Below are 24,446 nucleotides of genomic sequence, written 5' to 3'. Positions count from 1 at the left end.
AAAGCCAATTTGAGGCATTTTACACACTTACAACAGTATAACATTGATTTAACACACTGGGGGATAATAACACTTTGCTCTTTTCTAAGCTTTTGTTTCCCTTTTAACATAGTGGCAGAGGAATATATAGAACCTCACAGCTTCCAATGTGCGTTCCATTAATTGCAGCCATTGTTTTTCCTTTCCAAGCAGGATCCCATCTATTGTGCAAATGCAAACCACTCATTTCCCAATCAAGACTGAAAAGGAATCGAGATCTAAAAATAAGTTGGATGTAATTACTTTCTGAATCGCTCAGTCGTTGCAGTCAATCTTTTTAGTATGGGCAGCAGCCCTTGTAGAGAAGAATGATGGTATAGGCCTTATTGACCAGGGTGTATTAGATCAGCCTTCCAGACAGACCGATAGGAAGAAATAGGGTGATCTGGTCCGAGATACGGATTCTCGGCATTCCCATATATTTGGACACAATCTCCATTGCATCTGCCTTTTTCTCCTCAGACAGCGCCACCCTTGGCCGTTAGTTTGCTAGTATTGCTCAGCCTCATTCAAGTGAGTTGAGCTGTGTAGCACATTAGTTGGTAGAGAGCCATTGTGCAAGGAACCACTGAATGATCAGGAATCGATGGCATGTTCTAGTGATATAATATCGCTTACTATGGTGGTAGAACCCCGTGATATCCAATCACCAGGTCGGCATCACACTAACCCCTTAGGGTCCTTTGACAGAGTGGAAGTTGAAGGAGAATCTGCTGTAGCAGAAACCCACATATCTAAATGGATGAGAACCCACATATCTAAATGAGGATTCTGATGTGAAATTGCCATCAGAATTAAAGGGGTTATCCAGGAAACAGCTGCCAGAATCCACCGGGGTCGGAGTGAAAGCACTGCTCTGACCCCTGTGCAGCGGCCAACACTCGTAATTGCAAGCGCAGCTCCCATTGAAGGCACAGGGGTCAGAACAGCGCTTCTGCTCCAACCCCAAATGTATCCCGACGGCTTGTAAGTCTCAGCATCAGGACTGTGTATCTGCCATACTTTCTGGAGGAGTTCACCAAGTTGCAGCCAAGGCCTACAGTGAAGTGGCATACATTGCCCTGGCCAGAATTAAATCGGCAATGTACCAATCACCACAGTAGGCAGGAAAACCGAGTCGGTGGAGCATCCTGGGACAGGATGCGGAACACTGAAAGGCAACATATTGAAGTAGCTCACTTCATTACATATAGCTTTAACTGTACAACTTGTTATTTATAAAAAGTTTGAGGAAGTAACAGAAACTCTAACTTCTGAACAATGCTTCCAACTATCTCTAGGAACATTTAGTGCCTTTTCCTTGTTTGTGCAAGGCAAGAATCTCCTCACAGTTTTGGACTGCTTTCTTGACTTAGAAATATGGCTAACATCTAATCAAACTTCAGTCAGTCAGTCAACAAAGCCCTAGCCAGTCTTAGCTCAAGCACACCTGATACAACTAATGAAGCTGATTAGTTGCATCAGGTGTGCTTGAGACATCCAATTTGTAAATATGTACCGTTGTGAAGGATTCTACTCAGTGGGTTGAATAATCCTGAGACTACAGTAGTCGTTAAAAGTAACATTGTGTTGAATTTAGAGAAACCACTTGCTATATTAGTTGTATCGGGCTATTTAAAATAGTTTCCAAAAAACAGCTAAAAGTTTGTAAATTTGGCAAATAAACCTAATTTCTAATGGGTTTTGAACACTTTTGATTACGACTGTAGGTCTAGTAAGAACTAAGGGAGATCAGATGTAAAAATTACTTAAGATTAAAAACAAAAAGTAAACAAACTGACATGTTAACTTTATTCTGTGGGTCAGTAAGATTACAGCGATATCAAACCTATACAATTTGTTTACAGTGCTTCATTTGATAGTTTGGGTCATTACAGGAATAGCTATATTATGTATAGTTTTAATAAAAAAACCTTCTTGGGAAAAAAAAAAGCAACGTTCTATCGCATGCTGGATGATGTAAGCCATCCACAAAAAAAAATAAAAATAAAAATTGCAGAACTGATTCTCCCCCCTCCAAATAAAAAATATAAATCTTTTTTCTTCAATATATTATATTTCCCCCCCAAAATGTTGCCATTAATAGAACTCCTCCCACAAAACACAGGTCCTAGGTGCAATTTTGGCGATCAAAAAAAAAAAAAAAAATTACTACAGCACGAAGGCCAAATGGGGTTAGAAACTGGATAAAATTTACATCAGTTTGGACAACTATCAAGCAACAGGCATTGGATCATACTCTACAAGCTCTATGATCACAGCCAGCCATCTAAAAGGTCATGAAACAGGCAAGTCATGACCATCTAGTACAAGACGCCAGCACCCCACAGTCCAGCTAGATGAAACTTCACTCACCTCAATGCTACTTTCCAGAACTTTACAGAATTCCTAGTGCAAACGTGTAAAAAGACAAAACTTTATTTCTGCTCTATTCAACGACTTTGGACATCTAAGAATGGATGGCAGTATCAGTTTACAGAAGAACACGGAACGCCACCTCCCCAACAAACATTTCACGCCATTATACAATTTTATATAACTTACTTTTCTCACACAGGAGCCGCAAAAACCAGCTGAATTTTTTTTTATAAAGAAAAACAAAAAAATGTACAGATAACTTAAGCTCAGGTATTTACCAAACACATCGGCACGTCTGTTCTAAGCGAACATCCACGGCAAAGTGTACTCTAAACAAGGACCAGGGGGACGGAGGGTAGAAACACGCACATAAATACTGTTATAGTTCATCTAGAGGATAGTTAAGTGCAGGATATCTTGCACCTTCACCTTTGTCTGTACAGCAAGAAAGTATCCTCAGGACTGGACCAAGATTTCTTCCGACAGGGGTTTTTTTTTTTTTTGGGACCTCAATTGGAGAAAAAAAACAAAAAAAAAACGGTTGGCGTTATCCATAGCCATCAGATTTCAGGGATCGTTTTCAAGTAATCAGATGGGCTGCTATAACACTTGGGTCTCGAAAAAAAAAATTTAATATATGGTCACACAATGACAGAACTACAACTGTAAATGCTTCACATCTCTGTTGAAGTTCCCATAGCTTGACAGGATACAAAAAAGTGCTGCCTGCAGCGTTATACAATCCCATCAGAGCGACAGTCTCCAGGAGAAACAAAGTGCAGAAGTAAAGCAGATTTCTTCATACATGAATTGACATTGCCAGAACTCTTCAGTTTGTATTGCACCTCCCAGATGTTGGATGTGGGCTTGAAAAAAAAATACAACCCTAAGTTTTTATGTCGTTCTGGCTGTTGCATGCCAATACACATATGATGATTGGCTTTACTTTTGTACTATTCTTTTTGAATCCCCTGTGTAAGTCAACAGGGTTCAGTTGGCAACGATGCTCGTTGTAAGACAACTACAGCATTGTGTTGGTGGGCAACTTTTAGAACAAAATCAAAGCGAGATGTAAAACAGAAGCTAAAGGCCCTTTTACACGCTGCTTAATAGTTTGAGAAGTTTGCACTATAATTGTGCAGTGAAAGGATGATAAATCGCAGATAGGAAATTTCATGCAGATCATAAAATCATTGTTGATCTGCCTGTATAAACAGGCAGTCATTCTTCTATGAACTGCCTGCGTAGTGCGAATGGAGGCGGGTAGGCCAAAACGATCTCCAGCCCACCTCACCTCCATTCACTGAGCAATCATGGCTCCCAAGCCATTATTGCTGACACAGCGATCAGGCGCTTTAGCGCCCAAAAGTCATCCCACGTAGAAGGGACTTAAGGATGGCCATACAATAGATTTATACTGGCCGGGCCTACTGATTCCAGGGGTAGATAAGAGCCAGACAGTTGTATGAGGAGATAAACCACTACTAGAGTTGTCTGGCGGCAGATTTCTTTGTTCTTTATGTTTAGCACACACGCACGATCAGCTGAGCGCATATATGGGGCAAGACAGCCGTCAGCTATTGTCACTTGGGCTAGAAGACGACCGAATACGCAGAAATGAAAGCAGATGCTTTCATAGGCTTACTAGCTGTAAGTGAGAGAGACTGGGGCGCAACTCGCATCGGACAGCACTGTGTGCTTTCTGATATACATGGACACAGTACATTACCATGCATTGGCATGTTCCATTTCTTATCAATGAAACGGACAAGAAATGCCACCAGTATTTTCATACGTACCAGTCGGTCAGCGTGAAAAAAAAATCCATGTGTCCAGCCCCATAGCCTCTAATGGGGCCATGTGTTGTACATGGAATTCCACGTACAGCACACAACCCCGAAATACACTAGTAAGCCGGAGTTCATATTGTAACACTACAGGCAATCTGAATCAATAGGCAAGTTGCCCTTCTCATATGACAAAGAGTACTGCTGCCAAACGGCACAAGCCAATTGATCGATCAAGTAGTCCTGACCCAACTCAACAGAAGTGGCTATACCCAAAAAAAAAAATCTGTAACTTCTTGCTGGTCTCCAGCCTTAGAGTGAAGGGCAAGTATAACTCTTCTGTTACCGACTTAACAAAATAGCTTTATAATTAAATAAGTTACAATGCAACACAATCAGAACCTCTGACACTGGGGGACAATTAAAGCAGGAAGACATCAAGCACCCTTAATAACCAGGTGGTCAGTTTATACGGAGGTCATAATTCAGCAAAGCACCGTGTAAGCTCAAGGAGCGAGAGCTGCATGTTCCAGTTGCTTGACGGCTCTGTGCAAGTCTTTAAGAACCAAAAACATAAAAACACAACTTCAGTCTTGGGGTATGTATTCGAGACTCATCAACATGACTCCGTGTCACATACGTCCTTGTTGAGGTCTTCAGCAACTCAAATCGAAGTGCTATGATTTGCTACTGGTGCACACCTACAGAAACGCCTGCTATAAGTGCTGATTTCCTTGTTCATTAGGTTTAAGCAATTACTAGGGGGAAAGCATTAATTTTCACGGAGACATCACATGGTGTGAGCGGTAGATGTTAACGCAGGAAATTGGTGCTTGTGTTGCTAAATGTAAAAAAGGAACCAGGCTGTTTCAGTAATCATTGCACAAGTCAAGAGATGTCAGGTCACTAAAATCACAGTCAAAGAGTTCGCTTACACCCTCGCTGTTCTCCAGCCCAAAGTGGTACTCATGAGAGAGGGGAGGAGACAAACTGATGAACTCATCAGAAAGGAAATCGGGCAGGACAGCAGCGGTGACAGGGGACAGGTGAAGGTCTTCTGTTGAGTAACCCAAGGGAAGATCTGTCTCCGGTGTTAGTAACGACTCTGAAATACAATACGCAGTAGTCAGTTGATGGAAAGTTAAGAAGACAGATAGAACAAGTTGTTACAGACACTCTTTGGCATAAACGGTGCACAGAAGGGTCATATGCTGCGCAACTTCTCAAGAGATGATGAAGGTCTAAAACTTACCTAGTCCAACTTATTAAAGGGGGTTGTTCACCTCTACACTATTAATGACCTATTCTCAGAATAGGTCATCAATAGTTGACCAGTGAAGGTCCACCATTTGGAAATCTAGGAGATTAGTTGTTCTCCAGGCAGCTGTCTGTACAGAATAGGAAGCCAATAGCTCTGTCCATATTGTAGCAACCCAACTTGGTGGGAACAGTGCCTGCATTAAAGACAGGGCTGCTGCAATGTGTACTGGGCTAATTAGCTTGGATCCCAGTGAGTAGAACCCTATAGATCAACTACTGATGTCCCATCCTGAGGATAGGTCATTAATAGAGTACAGGTGGACAACCCTTTACAAATCCCCATCTGGACTTGTGAGATTTTACATATAGTGAAATCAATCACCCTTCCACCATAGCACACCAGTCGATCAGGGCATTTACAGATTAATTACCGAGGCTACCACATTATACTCCCACCAACCCAGAATAGCTGGATCCTCACCTTGGTCACAAGGAAGCAACCCTATGCCGATATCCTGAGAAGATGCCAGAGCTGTGGACCCATCTAGGCTCTGTTTGCTGGGCGAGTTGTCAGAAGAACTAGAAGCTTTGGTAGGGGTTTTGACAGGACTGCAAACCCCTGAAGTGTCCTCTGGACAGAGGAAAACATCAATGGGTCCATGGGTACTTTTAAGAGAAATCTGCAGGCCCTGCAGAACAAATAGAAGGACAGACTTGAGGAAAAAAAGATTTTAAAAAAACCCATGCTAGAATAATATCATTTTTAAGTTACATACCATGTATGGCAACATCTATATAACCCCCCCCCCCCCTTCAAACATGGACTTCTATGGTTCCCATATTACAGTTCCATACAATTATACACAATAGGACACATTCATGTAGCTTGAATTTGGCTTGTGATTTTTTTTTTATTAAAAAGTTTGTTTTGACTCTGCGTTATGTCTCTACTCGGAGCTGTGAGAATACATCCTATGATTGGAGCATTGCTATGATCCGGCTGTACAACTCAGAACTTCCTAATGGGTGGAAAAGCAAGCAAACTGCTGTGGTATCGGTTTCTTCCAAACAGCAGCTGCATTTGGTGTTCAGACCAGTCACGGTACACAAACTTTTCCATTCAACCAAACTTAGATGACCACTGGGCACCACGGACTAGGAGTTATGCTGTAATAGGCACAGCTCCCCGTCCCTACACTATGGCTGTCTGAAAGTGGCTTTAGGAAGGAATGGACTTCACCTTCCATATTACTCAAGTTTTTAAATCAAGAGACGATTCTACTTACCTCTGTAGGATCGGAAACTTGCATCTGTGTTTCTGGAGGAGCTTTAATCACCATCAACATGCGCTCTGAGGGGTCGGCTATGCTACGAAGGTCCTGGCAAGTCACATATCCTAATGTGAAGTCCGTTAAGGAAAACTAAAGCTTACAGAGAGTCTCTTGAAGGGAATGGGTCATCAGAAAATGACCTATTTTATCTGTAAGTCACATTTGTAACATTTAAGAATTCTTGGTAATTTTTTATTTTTGGTCATAACCTATATTTTTGTTTATTTTTTTAAATCGTGCATTTTTCAAACTGCCCACAGAGTCCAATAGGCCGACATTCTCCGATTTGTAGAGAACACTTTGCAGGTCATCTCACTAACGTCACAGGTAGTATTACACTGATATGTAACACCTATATAGAGATAACAGGTTCCACCATTCCCAATAGGTACAGGATGAGATATACTACTCCACCTCCCTGCAAAATGACCCCTGCACAGGTCACAGAGCATGCTTCGGAGAGTCTCCCATACAAGTCCATGGATCAGCTCCTCTCCATTGTGCGAAAATAAATAAATATATATATATATATATATATATATATATATATATATATATATATATATATATATATATATATATTTATTTATTTTTTTTTTTTAAACATAGATCCAAATCTGTTCAAATAATAACAGAGTTACTTAACTTTCCTCTTTCCTGGCAATCCAGTGCCCTCTGGCCTTCCTGGTCAAAGTGTTGGAATGGTTATCACCTGACCGCTGCAGCCAGAAGCCAAAGCAATCACAAGCAATTCTCCTGGCATCACTCAGAATCTGGTAGCCATGCCGCCAGGAGAACATCACCTGACCACATGGCCTCTGATTGGCTTCGGCGGTTTGTAGCCTTTCCAAAACAAAGGCCAGGACGACCACGGGGCTGTTGCACGTGGACTGCCAGCAGTGAGGACAGAAAAGTTCGGCTACTTTTAATTTTTTGTTTTTACTTTACAGATTTGGATCTATGATAAAAAAAAAAAAAAAAAGGTTTAACATGCAGGCAACAAGTTGTCCAGAAAACACAACACCACTTTGTTGGTTTCGCCTGATGCAAGAGTCAGTAAGAAAAGCAGATTATAAAACCAATGATTTACAATGGTTGCCTTCCCGTTAATGAGGTTTTCACTTATGCGACGTTGCGCTAGCAAAAAAAAAAAAAGAAAAGTCTCGGCATGCACTACTTTTCTGCAATGTGTTTAATTTTTTTTCTATCTCCCAGGTTTCCCTATGGAGCCTCCTTTTTAGCACATTGCAACAAACTTGTGCTGCGCCCAACATTAGAGTCCTATTGAGAAGGGGAAAAAAAAAAAAAAAACTAGCGCTGCCGCTCAGAAATTGTGATAAAGCAAAATGTGATTTTTGCCACATTTTCTCACGCCCAAGTCGCAATTTCCCTGTGTGAAGCTAGCCTTCGAACAGTATTGCGCTCCACTATTACTCTGCTGATTGTGGAGGTCCCAGATTCCAGTCTCCCATCAATTGATAGTCAATCTTAAAAAATATTCTCATTTGAGACTTTTACAACATACTCAAAGGATATGCCGTATAAGTCGGAGATGTGGGTCCCACCTCTGGGACCAGTAGCCATTTCAAAGACTGATCCCAGTTGTGTGCAGTGACTGCGCTATGCCATTTCCATGGCTCCCATAAACATGAGAGGGGATTACAGAAACAGTGTAGCTTGTGCTTCCCAGTTCCCTTAATGTCCATTCACTTGTATGGGAATGCAGGAAACGTAGTGCAGCCCAGTTGGACATTTTCATACTGGTCACACGTAGAGAGTGGTATAATCTAAGGGCTATTCCAGAAAGACCCCTTTTAACATATAATAACTCACAATTCTGCCTTTGTGTAGCCAAGCTCCCCAAGTCTCCATGAGACATAATTATGGTTGAACTGTATGTAAAGGATATTGTTGGCTCTCCGACTCCTCGGTAAGCAGCTTCAGCTGGGTGGTGCACATGTGAAGCAAGTCATCCAACTGCTGCTCGTTGGCCACAAGATCCTGGCACTCTTTCACCAACATCTGGTACCTACTGCTGGACTCCACCACTGACCGGTTCCCCCTGGAAGGGCAAGAAGAACATTGTAGAAGTAGTACAAAGACATATGTTTAACAATCTGGTAATGAAACCTCCATGGACTATGTCAGCAAACATTAACTCTCACTAGTATCAACATATTGGAAAACCATGCTTTTCAGGAACTGGCACTATAGAGACAGCTGAACAGACTATTAAGATAGTGTTAATATGTGATCGCCAGGCATTTCGATCACTTACAGCCACTGAATGTGGTTTTTTGACTTTTTGGTGATGAGGTGGATCCCTTCGAGCACATTGGTGATGTCATAGATCCTTCTCTTCTGCACATTCAGCACCTGGGCGGCCCAGTTGAGATCCACCACTCCATCGATGGACTTGCTCAGCAGCTCCAGAAACCTCTTGGTTGTCAGATTCAAAGAGGTCTCATAACGGGACCTCTCTCCTGGAGACTTCACTCCTAGACAAAGCAAAAGTGACCGTTTGAGGAAAGGAACAATTCCTTAAATATGGAGGTAGTGAAAATAAATTCTCCACATGACACAGTATTTAGCTCAATCCTGTAGCAAGGTGATGGATAAAGAGCACTATAAGGATTTGGTTCGTGTCTTGCAATATGGAGCGTCACATGGCCATGTCTTTATTATTATTTTTTTTCCTTTAAAACGCAGCTTGACCTATTTTTGTCTGATTTTGCCTCTTTATTGCTATTATTTTGCATTGGGTAAATACGGATCCGTATTTGTACAGTAGAAGGAAAACCGATAAGGAGGCAAATCCAGATCAAACACTGGTGACATACGATTGTAATGCCAATTGTAACACGTTGGTATTACAGGTCCGTATCATGCATAGGTTATAATATGCTCTTCTGAAACCAGTCTAAGGCTTCATATCCATGGGCGAACCTCATTCCGCATGCGGGAGCCCGCAGCGGAATCCAACCCTACCTGCGGCCAAGGAGACTGTGGGTCTTCTATTTACCCGTCTGGGTCTTCACTGCAGATGTGTGCAGAAGCGCCAGCCGGCCCACCGCCACAGATGCGCAGTGGAGTTTTTTTTGTTTTTGTTTTTAATTCCTGCTTTCCTGCGGAATCCACGGCCCACCCCAATTTAAATTATGGACGAGCCACGGATTGGACAGCGTCCATTGCCTTCAATAGAAGCCGTCTGTGCAGGATCCGCATTGAAACTGAGCATGCTCTCGTTTTTTCCCTTCGGGACCAGAAGGTCTGCAAATCAAGTCCACATGCTTTATTTAATTTGTGGACACCCATGTATGGGCGGCTTAATTTGTAGATCTTCCGTGCGGGTGCCCTGCACAGATTCCGCACATCAATGCCACCCATGGACATTGGGCCCAACCAAGAGGGAAGAATTGCATAAAAGTAGAATGTAATTGTTCAAAGCTCAAACGTTAATGCTGATCGCCTCTCATCCGGTCACTATAATCAAATATGCAAACCTCTGGTAGGATTTCTTGTCTTCCCACGAGGAGTCTGAGGTCCTTCTGGGATATTTCTGTGTCCGGCTTCCAAAACTAACTTCCTCTTCACCTGGAATATAGGGGAGGGGACAAAGATACGTTATATATACAGCAAGAATACAAGTGGCCTTCTAAGCAAACGTTGCACGCAGTAAGACAGCCATCAGCGGGTCGCTGTATGACAGATGGATGTCCGTTATGGCTCTGTACTATGGCGCAGTAGGGTGCGGTGTGGAAACTACTGCAGGGCAAGGGACAGCTGCCTTATTTATTGCACCACGTAGGATACCCATGTATTGATTCCTGTGACGGCACACACCAAAAGTCTGCGCAGCAAACACTGTGCCAGTGGGAGACCCTTGTGGCATTATTCGGTATGGCTGTATGTGTTGCATCTAAATGGGTACAATTACACGTAGTGGAAATGCTGTGGATTGTCCGCAGCGGAAAATCATTGGTGAAATCCGCAGCATCTACGCTTATTTTGACAGTTTCTGGTACAGCTCTGCAGCAGATTTCAGCCTTTCCATAGAAAGTAGTGTGGATTGTAATGTGGATCTTGCAGTGGATTCTCCGAGGCAGATAATGCACAGCATTCCAGCTACATGTAAATGTACCCTTATATAGAGGTTATCCAGACACACTACCTCATAACAAGGGGCATGAAGACACTACTGCATGCCAGGTGGGCAAGCTGCCGAGGAAATGATTCAACCTCCGCTACTCAGACGCCTCTGCCCTGTGCCGGTCACTGCACTGGCTGCCCGTTAAATACAGAATTCAATTTAAACTCGCTGCCTTCATCCACAAAGCCCTCCACAGTGCAGCGCCCCCCTATATCGCCTCCCTCATCTCAATCCATCACCCAGCCCGGGCGCTCTGCTAACGAAACCAGACTGAGCGCCCCTTTAATTCGAACTTCTCATTCCCGCCGTTAAGACTTCTCCAGAGCAGCACCGGTCCTCTGGAACGCACTACCAAAAGATACCCGGGCAATCCAGGACTCACAGAACTTCAGGCGTGCTCTAAAAACGCACCTCTTCAGGGAGGCATACCGCATTCCCTAAACAAACCCCTCTGTACTCCGCCTGATAACATGCTCCCTGACCTACTGACTGCAATCCCTGCTAGCCATCATAAACCGCTCCTGCAGTCATACCGATTCAGCCATCACACGGCTAAATGTCTGACAATTGTCTATGTGCATAGCATCCCACACTCTCCACCTCGCCATACCGTGTACATCTCCGCCACACTGTGCACATCTCCAGACCCTTTACCTTCTGTATCACCCCATTACTTGTAGTATGTAAGTTCGTTGGAGCAGGACCCTCACCCCTATTGTTTCCATCAACTGATTACTATGTAACCGTGGTTCTGTAATGTTTGTACTTTTGTCTTTCTGTATCCCCCGTCTATGTAAGCGCTGCGGAATATGTTGGCGCTACACAGATTATTATTAATTGAGTATCGTTCACATCTGTGTTGGAGGTTCCAGTAGGCGCCTCGGTCACAGATTGCAAAATTTACGTGGAAAAAAAAAGGAAGCAGGCAATGCAATTTTTTTGGTAAAAACAACCCATTCTAGTCAATGGAGTTGGCCCTTTGATGGATTTGTCGCTTTTATTGTGAATGAATAGGACCCATGTAGGCTACTCATTGGGCCCCAGACGTTTTCTCGGTCACGCAGCATGCAGCTGCCTATCCCTGAACAAGTACTAAAAAAGACTAACCAATCAGAAGGTAAGTATTCTAGATCTAGTGCAATACCAAACTTGCAGTGTGCTGCATTAGGCCGTCTGCAGACGGCCAGGTCGGATCCCACTGCGGTCCTGCGCCCCTGCAGAGACCTGCGGCTCACCCGCTCCCGGCGTCTTCCATCTCTGCTATGCGCCAGCTGGCACATGCGCAGAGCGGAGCCAGCCCGTCACTACCTGACGTTTCTGTGCGGGTCTCTGCAGAAAATAATAAAACATGTTGCAGTTTGTTTTCCGTGCGTTTTCATGCGGACGAATTGCGGCTGTGTGCATAGGACTGCGTTTTCTAATGCAATCCTATGACAGCGGCCACGGGCGGAAATTCTGCGGGAAATCCCACCTCGGAACTTCCTCCTGTATGCAGGGGGCCTTAAGCTAGCTTCGTATGAGTCTATGCGTATTTGCGTGTGCATCAATATATTGCGAGGGCTCCTTCGCACAGGCGCATTCGCACGCATTACGCAGAGCATAGGAGCCAGCAATTTGATTGGGTTAATTCACATTTCCATCTTCTGCGCACACGTCGGTCACGCATAAAAAGACCCTGCCGCATACTCTACTTTTCTGCACATTTGCCCACCAAAGAGTCCCCCCAGAAGTCGATGGAGGGCGCACAAACGTGCACGCGATACGCAAGGAAATGCGCAATACACTACGGAATTCCACTGGAAAAAGAACACATCTGGAACTCCGACAAGGGCCGGACTCACATGATCGCATTTGAATTGCGGATTGGACGGGCTCATGTGATATGCAGTAGCCCGCAGGCAATCATTTGCATTGGTTACGCAATTCCACGCATATTAGTGTGTCGGAGTAGCATAATCTGCGAGCGGAAACTAAAGCACAGCATGTTCTAGTTTGCAGCGTATATAAGTGACAGAGCGCGCTGTTCTCTATTGTCGCGTATACACCCGCAGCCCATACGCAATTACATTGGGTACAGACATACGCGTCATTGGCTACGCGTGAAATTTAGAGTGCTGCGAATGACCGCCTGCAAGAGTACACAGTCAGATGCAGTACAATTCGCTGCCAGACGCAGGGTCACGGCAGCTGTAAAAACGCTGCAGGAGCCCTGCAGCATTTCCCACTTGCGGCCGTGTGAGTCCACTCTAGTCATTTCAAGCAGTGCGCCATTGTTTGCTGCACACATATGAATATACCGTGGTTGAAAAAATGTACGGATACACATGCAAAAAAAAAAAAACAGCATTGTTTGTGCTGCAAAAACGCATACGCACGTGCGAAGGCGCCCTAAAGAGCAACAGAACGTGGATTTGCTGAATCCGTGACATCGATGCGGATCGCACATCCAACCCGCAGCAACATGGCCGTACAAGCACATTGTGTATTCTGATGCCACGCCTCGTGACATCTGCTCAGTGCATTCCGCCATGCCGGTTTCCCAGGGCAGGAGCGTGGGTGAGCGTCTTCCACCAACCTGTCGGGTACGTGCAGGGAGCGTCTCCTAGATGTGGAGGAACAAGTATTTCGCTGCCAGAGGGAGATGCATCCCATTACACAGACCGGAGAGGAGAAGACGCCCCAGCCAGCCGCCATGGCTTTCATGCTGCTCTGGATGATGGCTGGACCAGGATTAGAAAAACATGGCTGCTTTCCTCCAGTGTCACACCAGTCTAGGGACCGAGTCCTCTGAGGTGAATGGCGTCAAGTGAAATCGCTTGTGTATGACCCCATGCGGTTCATATTCGTGCGAGATTAGTGTTTTGCGAAACGCGCAAATCTCGTGCGATTTCCTCAACCGTGTAAAAACTGCATTATACTGGAGATAAGTGTTGCTTTGTGCCGCTCGCGTCTCCGGGCCGATGCCAGCATATACAGTATAAGGATACAAAGCCCGTTTACACGCAACAATTATCGCTATAATTCACTCAATGTAATTTGAGTGTTAATTGTTGTGTGCAAATGCCATCATGGTTTACTTTTCAGCCGAACTGTGATTTTTAGGCTAGCATAAAATCCATAGTTCGACCGGAGAGCTGATAGCAGCGACCTCACGCCATGTTCCCCACGGCATCGCTGAATTACATTGTATTCAGCTTGGAACCCCCATGGCAGAACAAAAGAGCTGTATGCAGAGAACAGATCACCTGCTGCTCTCTGCATACAGATCCTGGAGGCTCATTTATATGCAAATGAAGGCAATAAGCTGCTAGCAGGCATTAGTGTCCATTAGCAGTTTACGCAAAATGATCGCTAAAACTATCAATCTCTCTAACTTTTGAACAAATTTTGAGCGATCATCTTTGCGTGTAAATGGACCTTAAGTCATCCCCTTCATATTCATGGAGGTCCAACTATTGGCACCCTGCAGATCAGCTGTCTGAAGGGACAAACGCTCCTATGAGTGCTCTGGTCTCACCGCTGTATACCAGGCACAGCGCCCTACATTGTGTAGTGGTCATGTCTGGAACTGTACCTTAAAGGGAACCTATCAGCTGTGCTTCATACTCACCGGATGCTCCATTCCTGCACCAAGTCCCTACATGCACACAGCAGGACTCTGCAGACGGCTCTGGGCGCATGCCCTCCCATTCATCTCTATAGGAGTGCATGCACAGAGCGGTCTGAAGTTATCCTGCATGCACGCAGCACAGGAACGGGGCAGCGGAGAGTATGTAACAGCTCCCCATTCCCTCACCTTTGGGCTCCGGAACAGTTTATGACCGTTCCTTTTAATACCATCCAGTCGATGTCAGAGGCCAAAGAGGCTGCAACACTCAACCAAACAGCTGACCGTGGGGGTGCTGGGAGTGGGACCCCAATGGTCGGATAATGATTTATACTCAAGATAAGAGTATCAAAGAGTCGGCAAACCCCCTCACCCATCTGCACTGCGATTTCATTAAAACAGACTCCTTTGAAGGATAATGGCAGCAGCAATTACCATGAGAATCCGCTTCTTGCCTACAGAGACCCCGTAGACAGACCCAAGACCCCAGAGATACAAGTTCACTTACTGTGGTTCAAACAGAACAAAGCCACCTCAACAAAGGCTTGAATAGACTCACGTGCACCTATGACAACACTTCTTTTAAAGGCCTATTATCAGGTTCGGACTGGCCTACAGGGGGGACAGGTGAATCCCCCGATGGGCTGGACCCCCAGCCTCCGACTCCAAGTACAAGATCTGCATGCATTGGGATAGTGAGTCTACCAATTCCTGCGGCTGCATCGAGTACAGCAGGAACAGGCCCAGACGCAGAATAGACCCTTCTATTGAAGTATATGGAGCAGGCAACAGCAAGGAGTTTGTGAACGGGGATCAGATAGGTAATATTTGCATGCAGCTGTACAGGTGGCCCCTAGAATGAATTTTAGCTGTGGGCCCCGGGCACCTCAGTGTAACACTACCCAACATGCAGGAATAGATTACAAGATGGAGAATGTGTCGCTTACTCATGTCGTAAACTTGACCCTTTAACTCGTCTAGTGCTGGCGCTCCTAGATAAGAAAGTGCCCAGCAATGTCACATTAACCCTATTCACTGCCAGGCAGGGCGACATAGCCCAGGGCGTGTAGGGCGTCATATCATCATGATGCCACGTTTACAATGTACTTGGAAGAGCCTCCAGTACAGAAAGTGATGGTGATCCAAGGCCAGTGCCATGGAGCAGCAGAGTATCCAGGCTGTGCAGTGCGTATACACGGGGTAGTTGGGGTGCGGCAAAACCGCGTGCATAAAATACAGACTGTAAACAGCAAAAAAAAACGTGTAAACTTACAAAATGCCCTTTGTGAATACGACCTTATGGCTCCAAGACACCCTGAAGGGCATTAAGGCTTCTTGTACTATTGTGCGGGGACGACTGGCGGACTCCTACGCACCCGACAGCTGGCCCAACAATCTTCGCTCCTGTGCGAAAGGCACAGGAGTGATGATTACTCAGTGAATGGAGACGGAGTGCGGTAGAGATCTCTTCCGGCCGCCCCCTCCATTCAGAGTAAACAGGCAGGTGTTTATACATGAACGGCTGCCTGTTCATACAGGCTGATTTTTTTTTATTTTCCGCCTAGGAAAAAAAAGTTGCAAACAAGTCACTCCGGCAAGTGAGCGATTCTTGGGCAACTATTGGCATATAACGCTCCCATTGATTTCAATGGCCTCGCAGACATGCATAAAACGTGGAGTTTTCCAATGTTGCGGTTTTCGAGCGCCATCTGCTCCATTTTGCGCTTTTTAACACACCTCATCCATCACAATGATTGGGTGCGTTGAAAAACGCTATCGGATGCAGTACAGATGGCGGCGTTTGCCGGCGCTGAGAGACTTCGGGTATCTTCACACAGATTTGACAAGGAATCCGCTCCATTTCCGCATCCCATTACTTTCAATTGGAATGCTCCAAGAGCAACGTCAAAGTTTTAATAGTGGGGGTTGCAGGTGCCGAGACCCTCACTGCCCACTCAAATGAAGGGGTTGCAGCACTCGCCTAAATACTTTGCCCTTTCACCAATCTTTATTGCTTATCGGCTGAAGATGGACACATAGACTTCTATAGACAACTATGTCTGATTTCAGCTGCGAGAACAACAGGCAGTGAAGACCCCCAAAGAGGCGAGTGCTGCAGCCTCTTCATCTGAGCAATCAGTGGGAGTCTCAGCAGCCGGACCCCCACTAATCAAAACTTCACATGTCACTAACACGTCAAAAGTTTTTAAAAAGTGCAGAAAATTTAAAAAGGGACCCCCAGAGTTTTGTTGTGGTCCTCTTTAAGACCCTAGTGTGCAAGAAATAAAAAGCATATATTACCGGAGGTCGTCCGAGCGTTGGCTTCTGTCCGGCACATACTGGGCTGGATCCTTGCGGGGTGGTGAACAGCATCAGCTCAGCCTCACTGAGTCCAGAGTTTGTGGGCGCCTCCCCGGGGACATCTGGTGTGGATATAATGACAATCTGCTGCTCCGTCACATGAATGGTGCCACCGGTTTCCCAAAGTGTCCCTAATTCTCCTTCAACGCAGCCATAAGTCACCCCAAAGTCCTGGGACATGATCAGAGGGGTTATTCCCTCAGTGTTACGGAAAGTCCACGTCCCATGGCCCCAACTGGAAGCTTCATCAGAAGAAACCTCAACCCAACCACCGACCCGTCAACGGGCAGAATCCATACCAGTTGGGGAAACCACGGGCGCCCGAGTACCAAATCCCTAAATTAAGCGCAGAACACCAGCTGAAACGTATAAAAGCGTAACGGATCCAATGAACCATCAGCGTCTCTGCGTGCGGGGTGACGCCACGGCGGGGGTACGAGACAACACAATGGGGGGCCTCCCATCCAATGTACAATCTAAACAACGGGCCAATGCACAGAGCGATTGATTGCAACCGTGCCAACAGCTCTGGATGGATGGGGTCAATAAAGGGGATGTTTAAAGGGCTAGAACAGCGAACGCTCGGATTTGCGTTCAGCGACAAAGATGATCTGGGGAGATTCCATAAATAATGGGGGTTGTAGTCCTTTGTAGGGTCCTACTGAGCAGCTCCGTCCGCAGAGAATAGTGCAGCTCTATGCAGGTACAGGTCCATTCAAAGGCAATTGGAAAAAGCAAATAGTCCAGTATCGCAGCCAATTAATCGATACGTCCACCTACAGTGCAGAACTCCAAGTGCTACAAAGCGGGATCGGATCAGAGCCGCATTGGTGAGTGAAGTTCTCGCACTCTTAGGCCAGTTCCACATACATCCCAGTCCATAGAGAGCTGCCGGACTCGTCGCTGTCCCTCGGTGGCACGGATCCCTCGCAGTGTCCAGCCGGGGTGGAGGCGGCCGTGCAGAGCCCGTTGTCCCTGGAGCGGCTATTGTTGTCGCCCCCCAGCTGATCCCCGGATCTCCCAGTTCTCGCCCATTTGCGCGCCAATTCTTTTTTTGCCGCGAAACTTTAGCCTGCGTCATCACTCACTTGCTATTGGCTACTGAGGTCTGAGAAGACGCGCCTGATTGGCTGACCGAGCGTTCGAAATGGGCGGGCGGGAAAGTAGGCTTTGATTGAAGCGTACAAAGACCAATAGGTTACGAGAACGGGGCAAAACACGTGCAGTGATTGGTTACATGCACGGCTGGGGGCGGTCCTATGGTTCCTGACAGGAAAACACAGTTTTGTTTGAGAGTGTATGAGGGACGATGAATGGGCAGTGATGCTCGCTGTCTCGGAGAAGGCTCCATAGAGTTAGAGCGGCGGTGCATTATAATGAGACTGTTATAGGAGAGGCTCCTGGAGTGATGCAGAAACACACATCGATCTATGGACTGTATCTGTCTGTCTATCTCATAGCTAAATATTGAAGAGAGGGACCTATGATAAAGATAGAAGATTGATAGACATAGAGAGATAGATATGATATGATATAGATACCATAGATATGACATAGATAGAATATAGATAGATATTAGATATGATGTAAATATGAGATAGATAGATATTAGATATCAGGGAGATATTAGAGAGAAGCTAGATATGAGATAGATAAATACTGTTGATAGATACCATAGATATGAGGTAGATAGATGGATAGGAGATAGCTATAATATAGGTAGATAGTATATAGATAGGCAGGTAGATAGATATTTTATGGATAGGATATGAGATGATATTTATATAGCTATGTAGATATATGTTAGTAAATAGGCAGGTACATATTGCATATATAGTTAATTATATAGGCAGATATATATATATTGTATAGATAGATATAAGATAATTATATAGATATGTAGGGAGCTAGTTATAAAGATTAGTAGATACATAGGTAGATATTGTATAGATAGATATGAGATAGATTATATAGATAGGTAGATATTGTAGACATATAGATATGAGAGGTATGAAAGAGTGAGGGATAGATATGAGGGAGAGAGCTGTGAGATAGATCGCTCTCTCTTCCTCCAAGATTTTGCTATCTCATCACTCTCTCCCTCATATTTATCCTTCTCTCTATTTTATAACTCTCCCTCCCTCTCATATCTGTCTATACAATATATATCTACTGACCAATAGAGTATCTAATATCTATCATCCACATACCTTCCTTATATAATATATATCTAATATTTATCTAGCTACCTATATACTATCCATATATCTACCTACCTATCAAATATCTATCGATCTATTATCGATCTACCTACCTATGTAATATCTATCACCTATCTAGCTAGTATCGATCTAACTATCAAATATCTATCATCTACCTACCTATTTAAATAATATCTAATAGTTATATGTTTGTAGAGCACCAACATGTAAGTGGGTTTAAATAGTTAACCCTTTCCAATCCACTGTCTGACGTCTGAAGACATTCTGATTGAAGGCTGTACAGCTTCTGATGTCAGAAGACGTCCGGCAGGATATTCTTACTGTAGATTACTGGCTACTATGTTTTCGGGGGCCTCTCCAGCATGTCACATACTGCAGTACTGGCTCTAGCCAGCAGATGGCACCATTGTATAATGGCAGAAAGAGAAAGCCCCCTAGGAAACCCTGAATCCAAAATTGGATTGCAAAGGGTTAAAGGGGTTTTCCTCATGTGCCTAAGACTATATAAAATCAATATACTAACTGTGGCACATGACCACCGCTTTGGCAGTCTGGCATCACAGCATTTGAAAGTTGACGTAACCGGCCCAGAAGACTCGGTTACCTCCCGTTAGCCTATCACATGGGCTACAAGCTGCCAGCAGGTTTACGAGATGTCATCAGTAATATTCCTGTCAGGCTTCCTATTGGCTACAGCAGTCATGTGGGTAAACAACCATGTGACCATTGTAGACCGACTAGAAGGCTATAGAGGGAGAGCAGCACGGCAGCGGGAGGGGATTACTGTGTTTAGTTTTTTTAATCTATATGATTCCCCACTGCCACCAATGTTTATTATTCTGAAAACCCAATGGGACCACCAGCAGTCCTGAGAACAGAGGTCCAAATGGTCCCACATCAATGAAGCAGAGGTCGGGCATTGGCACCACCGCTCTGTGCATTTAAATGGCAGATTGCTGTGCTCAGCAGTTTCTGATGCGGCCGTTGAAACGAATGGAGCGCTGGCGTACGTATGCAATCTCCAGCTGTCAGACCTGTCTGTAGCAGTCCAATAGAAAATAGATGGAGCGACACCTCACATGCACAACTACTACGGTGTTCAACCTCCTCTTCACTGGAGGGGGGTGCAGTACAGTGAGAGGAGAGGGACACAGCCCCCCATTCTCAAGAGCCCCACCATTCAGACTCTTTATCGTCTACCCCGTGGATAAGTGATAAAAGTTGGTTTTGGTACAACCCCTTCTATAGAAACTGTATTGTGTAAGAAGGCAAGAGAACACTCAAGAAGTTAAGCCTTTCCAATTTTAGATTCAGGGTTTCCTAAAAGGCTTTCTCTGCTGGCTAAAGCCAGTGTGTGTGCGCCAGAGAGGCTCTGATAGCGGAGTGGCTGGCAATAGACGGTAAGAATACCCTGTCAGATGTCTTCTGACATTGAAGCTGTACAAGCTTCAATCAGAATGTAGGAAGACATCAGACAGAGGATTGGAAAGGGTTAAAGGCTATGGGGACAAGTTTTACTTTCACTTAAAGGGGTTGTCTCGCACCGAAATGGGTTTTTTTTTCCCCATAGGCCCCCCCGTTCGGCGCAGGATAACCCCAATGGATGTGTTAAAAAAAAAACAAACATATTACTTAACCGAATCCCCACTCTGCAACGTCTTCCTTCTTCCTACTTCTTCCCTCACCAAGATGGCCGCCGGGATCTTCACCCACGATGCACCGTGGGCTCTGTGCGGTCCATTGCCGATTCCAGCCTCCTGATTGGCTGGAATCGGCACACGTGACGGGGCGGAGCTACGATGACCAGCTCTCCGGCACGAGCGGCCCCATTCACCAGGGAGAAGACCGGACTGCGCAAGCGTGTCTAAAAACGCCAGAAGAAAGCGAAATTAGACGGATCCATGGCGACGAGGACGCTAGCAACGGAGCAGGTAAGTGAATAACTTCTGTATGGCTCATAATTAATGCACGATGTACATTACAAAGTGCATTAATATGGCCATACAGAAGTGCTGAACCCCACTTGCTTTCATGAGACAACCCCTTTAAATGCTTGTATTTTGTGCTGCCAATCAGTTCTACAATCGGGTTTGATTAAACATTTTGCACCATTTGTCTTCTGCAGCCTTGTGCATCACAGTATATGGAAACTACAGTGCATTCGCATGGACGATGTTCTCATGTGAGTCCTATTCCATTCTCCATTCACAGGGGCATTTGGAGATGCAGTTCTCAAGATCTCTAGCGGTCAGAAGTACATGTCAAGGAATACTGCCAACGACTACTTCAAAAAGAAACTAGAAATTAGTTAAAGCTTTCTCAAGATGATTCAGGCATTCAGAGATATTTTGGCCAAATGGTTAGTAAACTCACTATAATGTTTGTGCAATGTGTACACAGACACACACTGTAACAGCAAGACAGGCAGAGATTGCGGAGATCATAATTATTACAGTGTCTGCAGATCTGTCAGCCTGCAGCCTCTAAGTGCAGGGGGTCTGCCTGTGAAGATAGCCCTTCCCCTGTTGCAATGGAAACATTTGTTATGACTGAAGTTCTGTACCCAAGGACAGCGAGTGGGTTGCAGAGAAGCAGGAAGGGAGACCCCTAGTGGCTGTGACTTCAAATTTAATTTACAGTAAAAAGATATTTGAGACAAGTATATTACAGAAATTATGAGATGAACACAAGCTAGTAGATGTGTATGATCCATATGTAGATCCATGCCCATAAGTGTATGGATAAATAAAAGGTGTTGTTTTTTTAGGTGGGGAGGCAAAAAACAAAAATGGAAAAAAGAAAAAAAGCCACATCCTCAAAGAGATTCTGCCTCCTACTTTTAGCGCTGTAAGCACGGCTAATGGGCTGAGAATAGGTGACCTGTGGAGTTCGGGGGATGTAAATTTTACCTTTTTTCCTCCCCCCTCCACCCCACCCCCCATACCCCAATGTTAGTGCTGGAATCTTCCGATAAATGCAGATTGTTATTGCTAAGTAGTCCACCCACTATAAAACTGGAATGGGCGCACTACTTAGCTGACACTGGAAGAATGCCGGGGAAGGCAAGTATAAAACGTATCCCTGGATTCTACGGGTCACCTATTTTCAGCTCATAAGCTCAGCTTATAGGGCAGTGGTGGCGAACCTATGGATCGCGTGTCAGATGTGGCACGCAAAGCCCTTCCTGTTGGCATGCATCGCCATCGGCCTCTCACCACGTTAGTGAATACCGGCAGGGGCCGTGGCTCCCCTGCCGGTATTCACTTAGCTGCGCTGCTGGCGGCGCTGATTCCGATGCGCACTGTCTCCTCTTAGGTTCCGTGAGAGCAGGGGGAGGAGGCATCTGGCAGCAGGCTGCCATCACAGTGTGCGCCTGGGATCAGCGCTACTAGCGGTGCTTCCACAAGTAGGAGGGGGTAAGTATATGGATCTGAGGGGGGCACAATTACTGCTGGGGACCGCTGTGGGTTGTCTCCATTGCTACAGGGGGCGGCTGTGGGGGCTGCCTCCATTGCTACAGGGGGCCGCCGAGGAGTGTCTCTATTGCTACAGGGGGCCACCAAGGAGTGTCTCCATTGCTACAGGGGGCCGCCGAGGAGTGTCTCCATTGCTACAGGGGGCTGCTGGGGGAGGGGGAGCACCATTACCACTGGGGCCGCGCTACGGGTTGTCACTATTACCACTGGGGCTGCTCTGGAAGGGTCACTATCAGCGCTGGGGCCGCTCTAGGAGGGTCACTATCACTGCTAGGATATGCTTATACAAGGCGGAAATGCTGTAAATTGTCCTCAACGAAGATTTCCGTGGCAAATTCTGCAGCATATCCGCATTCAAAAGCAGTAAAAAATCTTCACCAGGTCTATTTTAAAACAGCCCTGTCCCTTTTATAACGACGGAGGTAAATGATACATCATGATAAGCCCCGCCCCCTGACGTGTTGGCACTTTGCGATAAATAAGTGTGTTTTGGGTTGCAGTTTGGGCACTTGGTCTGCAAAAAGTTAGCCATCACTGTTATAGGGCTAAAAGTAGGTGATCAGCTCCCTTAACGCAAAGTGATTGACCGACTGCTTTAGCCGCCCGCTTATGGATAGATTGTATATACTCCAGTAAAAAGTGTCATCCCCATATAAGCATCACAGATAAAGCGGCCATGATAAATCCCTTAGCTTTCAGGTGTTGGCACTTGCTGCGGCTTACCTGCTAATTGTCGGGTCACACCTGGAGTTTCCATTGTTTCAAGTGGCAAGTTACCACATCTGGCTGAACTGAATCATGGCGGCAATACGTAGTATCAGGTTGTCTCTAAAGATGGCAGTAGTCGTAAGATTACTAAAGCTACCAAGGGGCCATCAAATAAAACGGCGGAGGCAGGTTTGACAGTTGAGCAATCCAAGACCATTTTGAAGTCGTATTGGAAATTTGAGGTGTGTGAAGAACAATGACGATAGTGATGCGAGTTTGGGACTGAACCGCCTACACTCCCCCCCATTCATGATAAGTTAGACACCTACAACTTCATGTGCTATATGCGCAAATATGTGGGAGGCGTCGCATAGCAATAGTCCTTGGATATGGTGGTGGAACAGTTTACATGTGCTGGTGAGGTCTGTCATCCAGGGGTCCGAGCAGTGTACGGGGTCGGTGTACCCCCACCATGCTTCACGCATCCATTGTACTGGCCATTTGTGTCATGCAGAACAATCCCTATGGACACTGTAACTAATGTGTGTGAAGTAGCCGAAATCAGAAGCGTCGGGATGTTAATGGTGACCACTGCGCACCCAATGTGAGTGCAGAAGTCAACCATGGCTTACAGTAATCATTTAGTACTAAAGCTTTTACACATATTTTTCATATTGAAGTATATATACCTTTTTGGGACACCCTCTCTATATTAGCAGTTTCTACAAAGATAGGATAAGTAAACCGTGAACATAATGAAATGAAGAACAGAGTACACGGAATATTATAGAAGTAAGATTTAGTAAAAGAATTAATAGTTACAATGCACACAGGAGGGCCCGTTCGCTTCAGTGTTGCAGTTCCATGCGGATACTCTATGGCCGAACACCATTTCATCCTGTGATATACTGGAAGGCCATCCATTCGGATTCCATTATCGTCAATGGGGACCATTCAGCACAGTTCAGTTCGGCCAGTGGATTCCGTTTTCCTGCTCCCATAGCAGAGAAGGAAACCGGAAGCCAAAGCATTAGTGGGAACAAGTCTGTTCGCTGAAATATTCATTTCTACCCAAAACTGCAGGGAAGAAGAGTATTGTCTCTTTCCAGGGCCTTACAGTAGATATTCGATATTGAGACTGGGTTTA

The 24,446-nt window shown here is 45.3% G+C and overlaps 1 protein-coding gene across 1 annotated transcript; it reads right to left on the bottom strand.

Moving 5' to 3' along the window:
• Positions 1-1,816: 1,816 nt before the first annotated feature.
• On the bottom strand, positions 1,817-17,944 carry E2F1 (E2F transcription factor 1). Its single transcript, XM_066588252.1, has 7 exons — positions 16,834-17,944; positions 10,279-10,369; positions 9,054-9,273; positions 8,685-8,837; positions 6,731-6,845; positions 5,926-6,133; positions 1,817-5,289 (listed from the first exon to the last, which is right to left on the bottom strand). Exons 1-7 carry the CDS (start codon positions 17,071-17,073, stop codon positions 5,054-5,056), a joined length of 1,263 nt encoding a protein of 420 aa, XP_066444349.1. The 5' UTR covers positions 17,074-17,944; the 3' UTR covers positions 1,817-5,053.
• Between the last annotated feature and the right edge of the window lie 6,502 nt (positions 17,945-24,446).

Source organism: Eleutherodactylus coqui, chromosome 13 (assembly GCF_035609145.1).
Source record: "Eleutherodactylus coqui strain aEleCoq1 chromosome 13, aEleCoq1.hap1, whole genome shotgun sequence".
In the NCBI taxonomy this organism is placed as follows: domain Eukaryota; kingdom Metazoa; phylum Chordata; class Amphibia; order Anura; family Eleutherodactylidae; genus Eleutherodactylus; species Eleutherodactylus coqui.
The sequence above is the reverse complement of the archived record's forward strand: the minus strand, read 5'-3'. Positions and strand labels throughout refer to the sequence as shown.

Bases quoted from the DNA above. Each gene is read 5' to 3' on its own strand.
- E2F1 (XM_066588252.1), bottom strand. From the start codon at position 17,073: ATGTCCCAGGACTTTGGGGTGACTTATGGCTGCGTTGAAGGAGAATTA. The intron at 9,274-10,278 runs GTTTGCATATTT...TGCTTTGTCTAG, and splicing joins GACAAGAAATCCTACCAGAG to GAGTGAAGTCTCCAGGAGAG. The intron at 8,838-9,053 runs GTAAGTGATCGA...TTGCCCTTCCAG, and splicing joins AAAAACCACATTCAGTGGCT to GGGGAACCGGTCAGTGGTGG.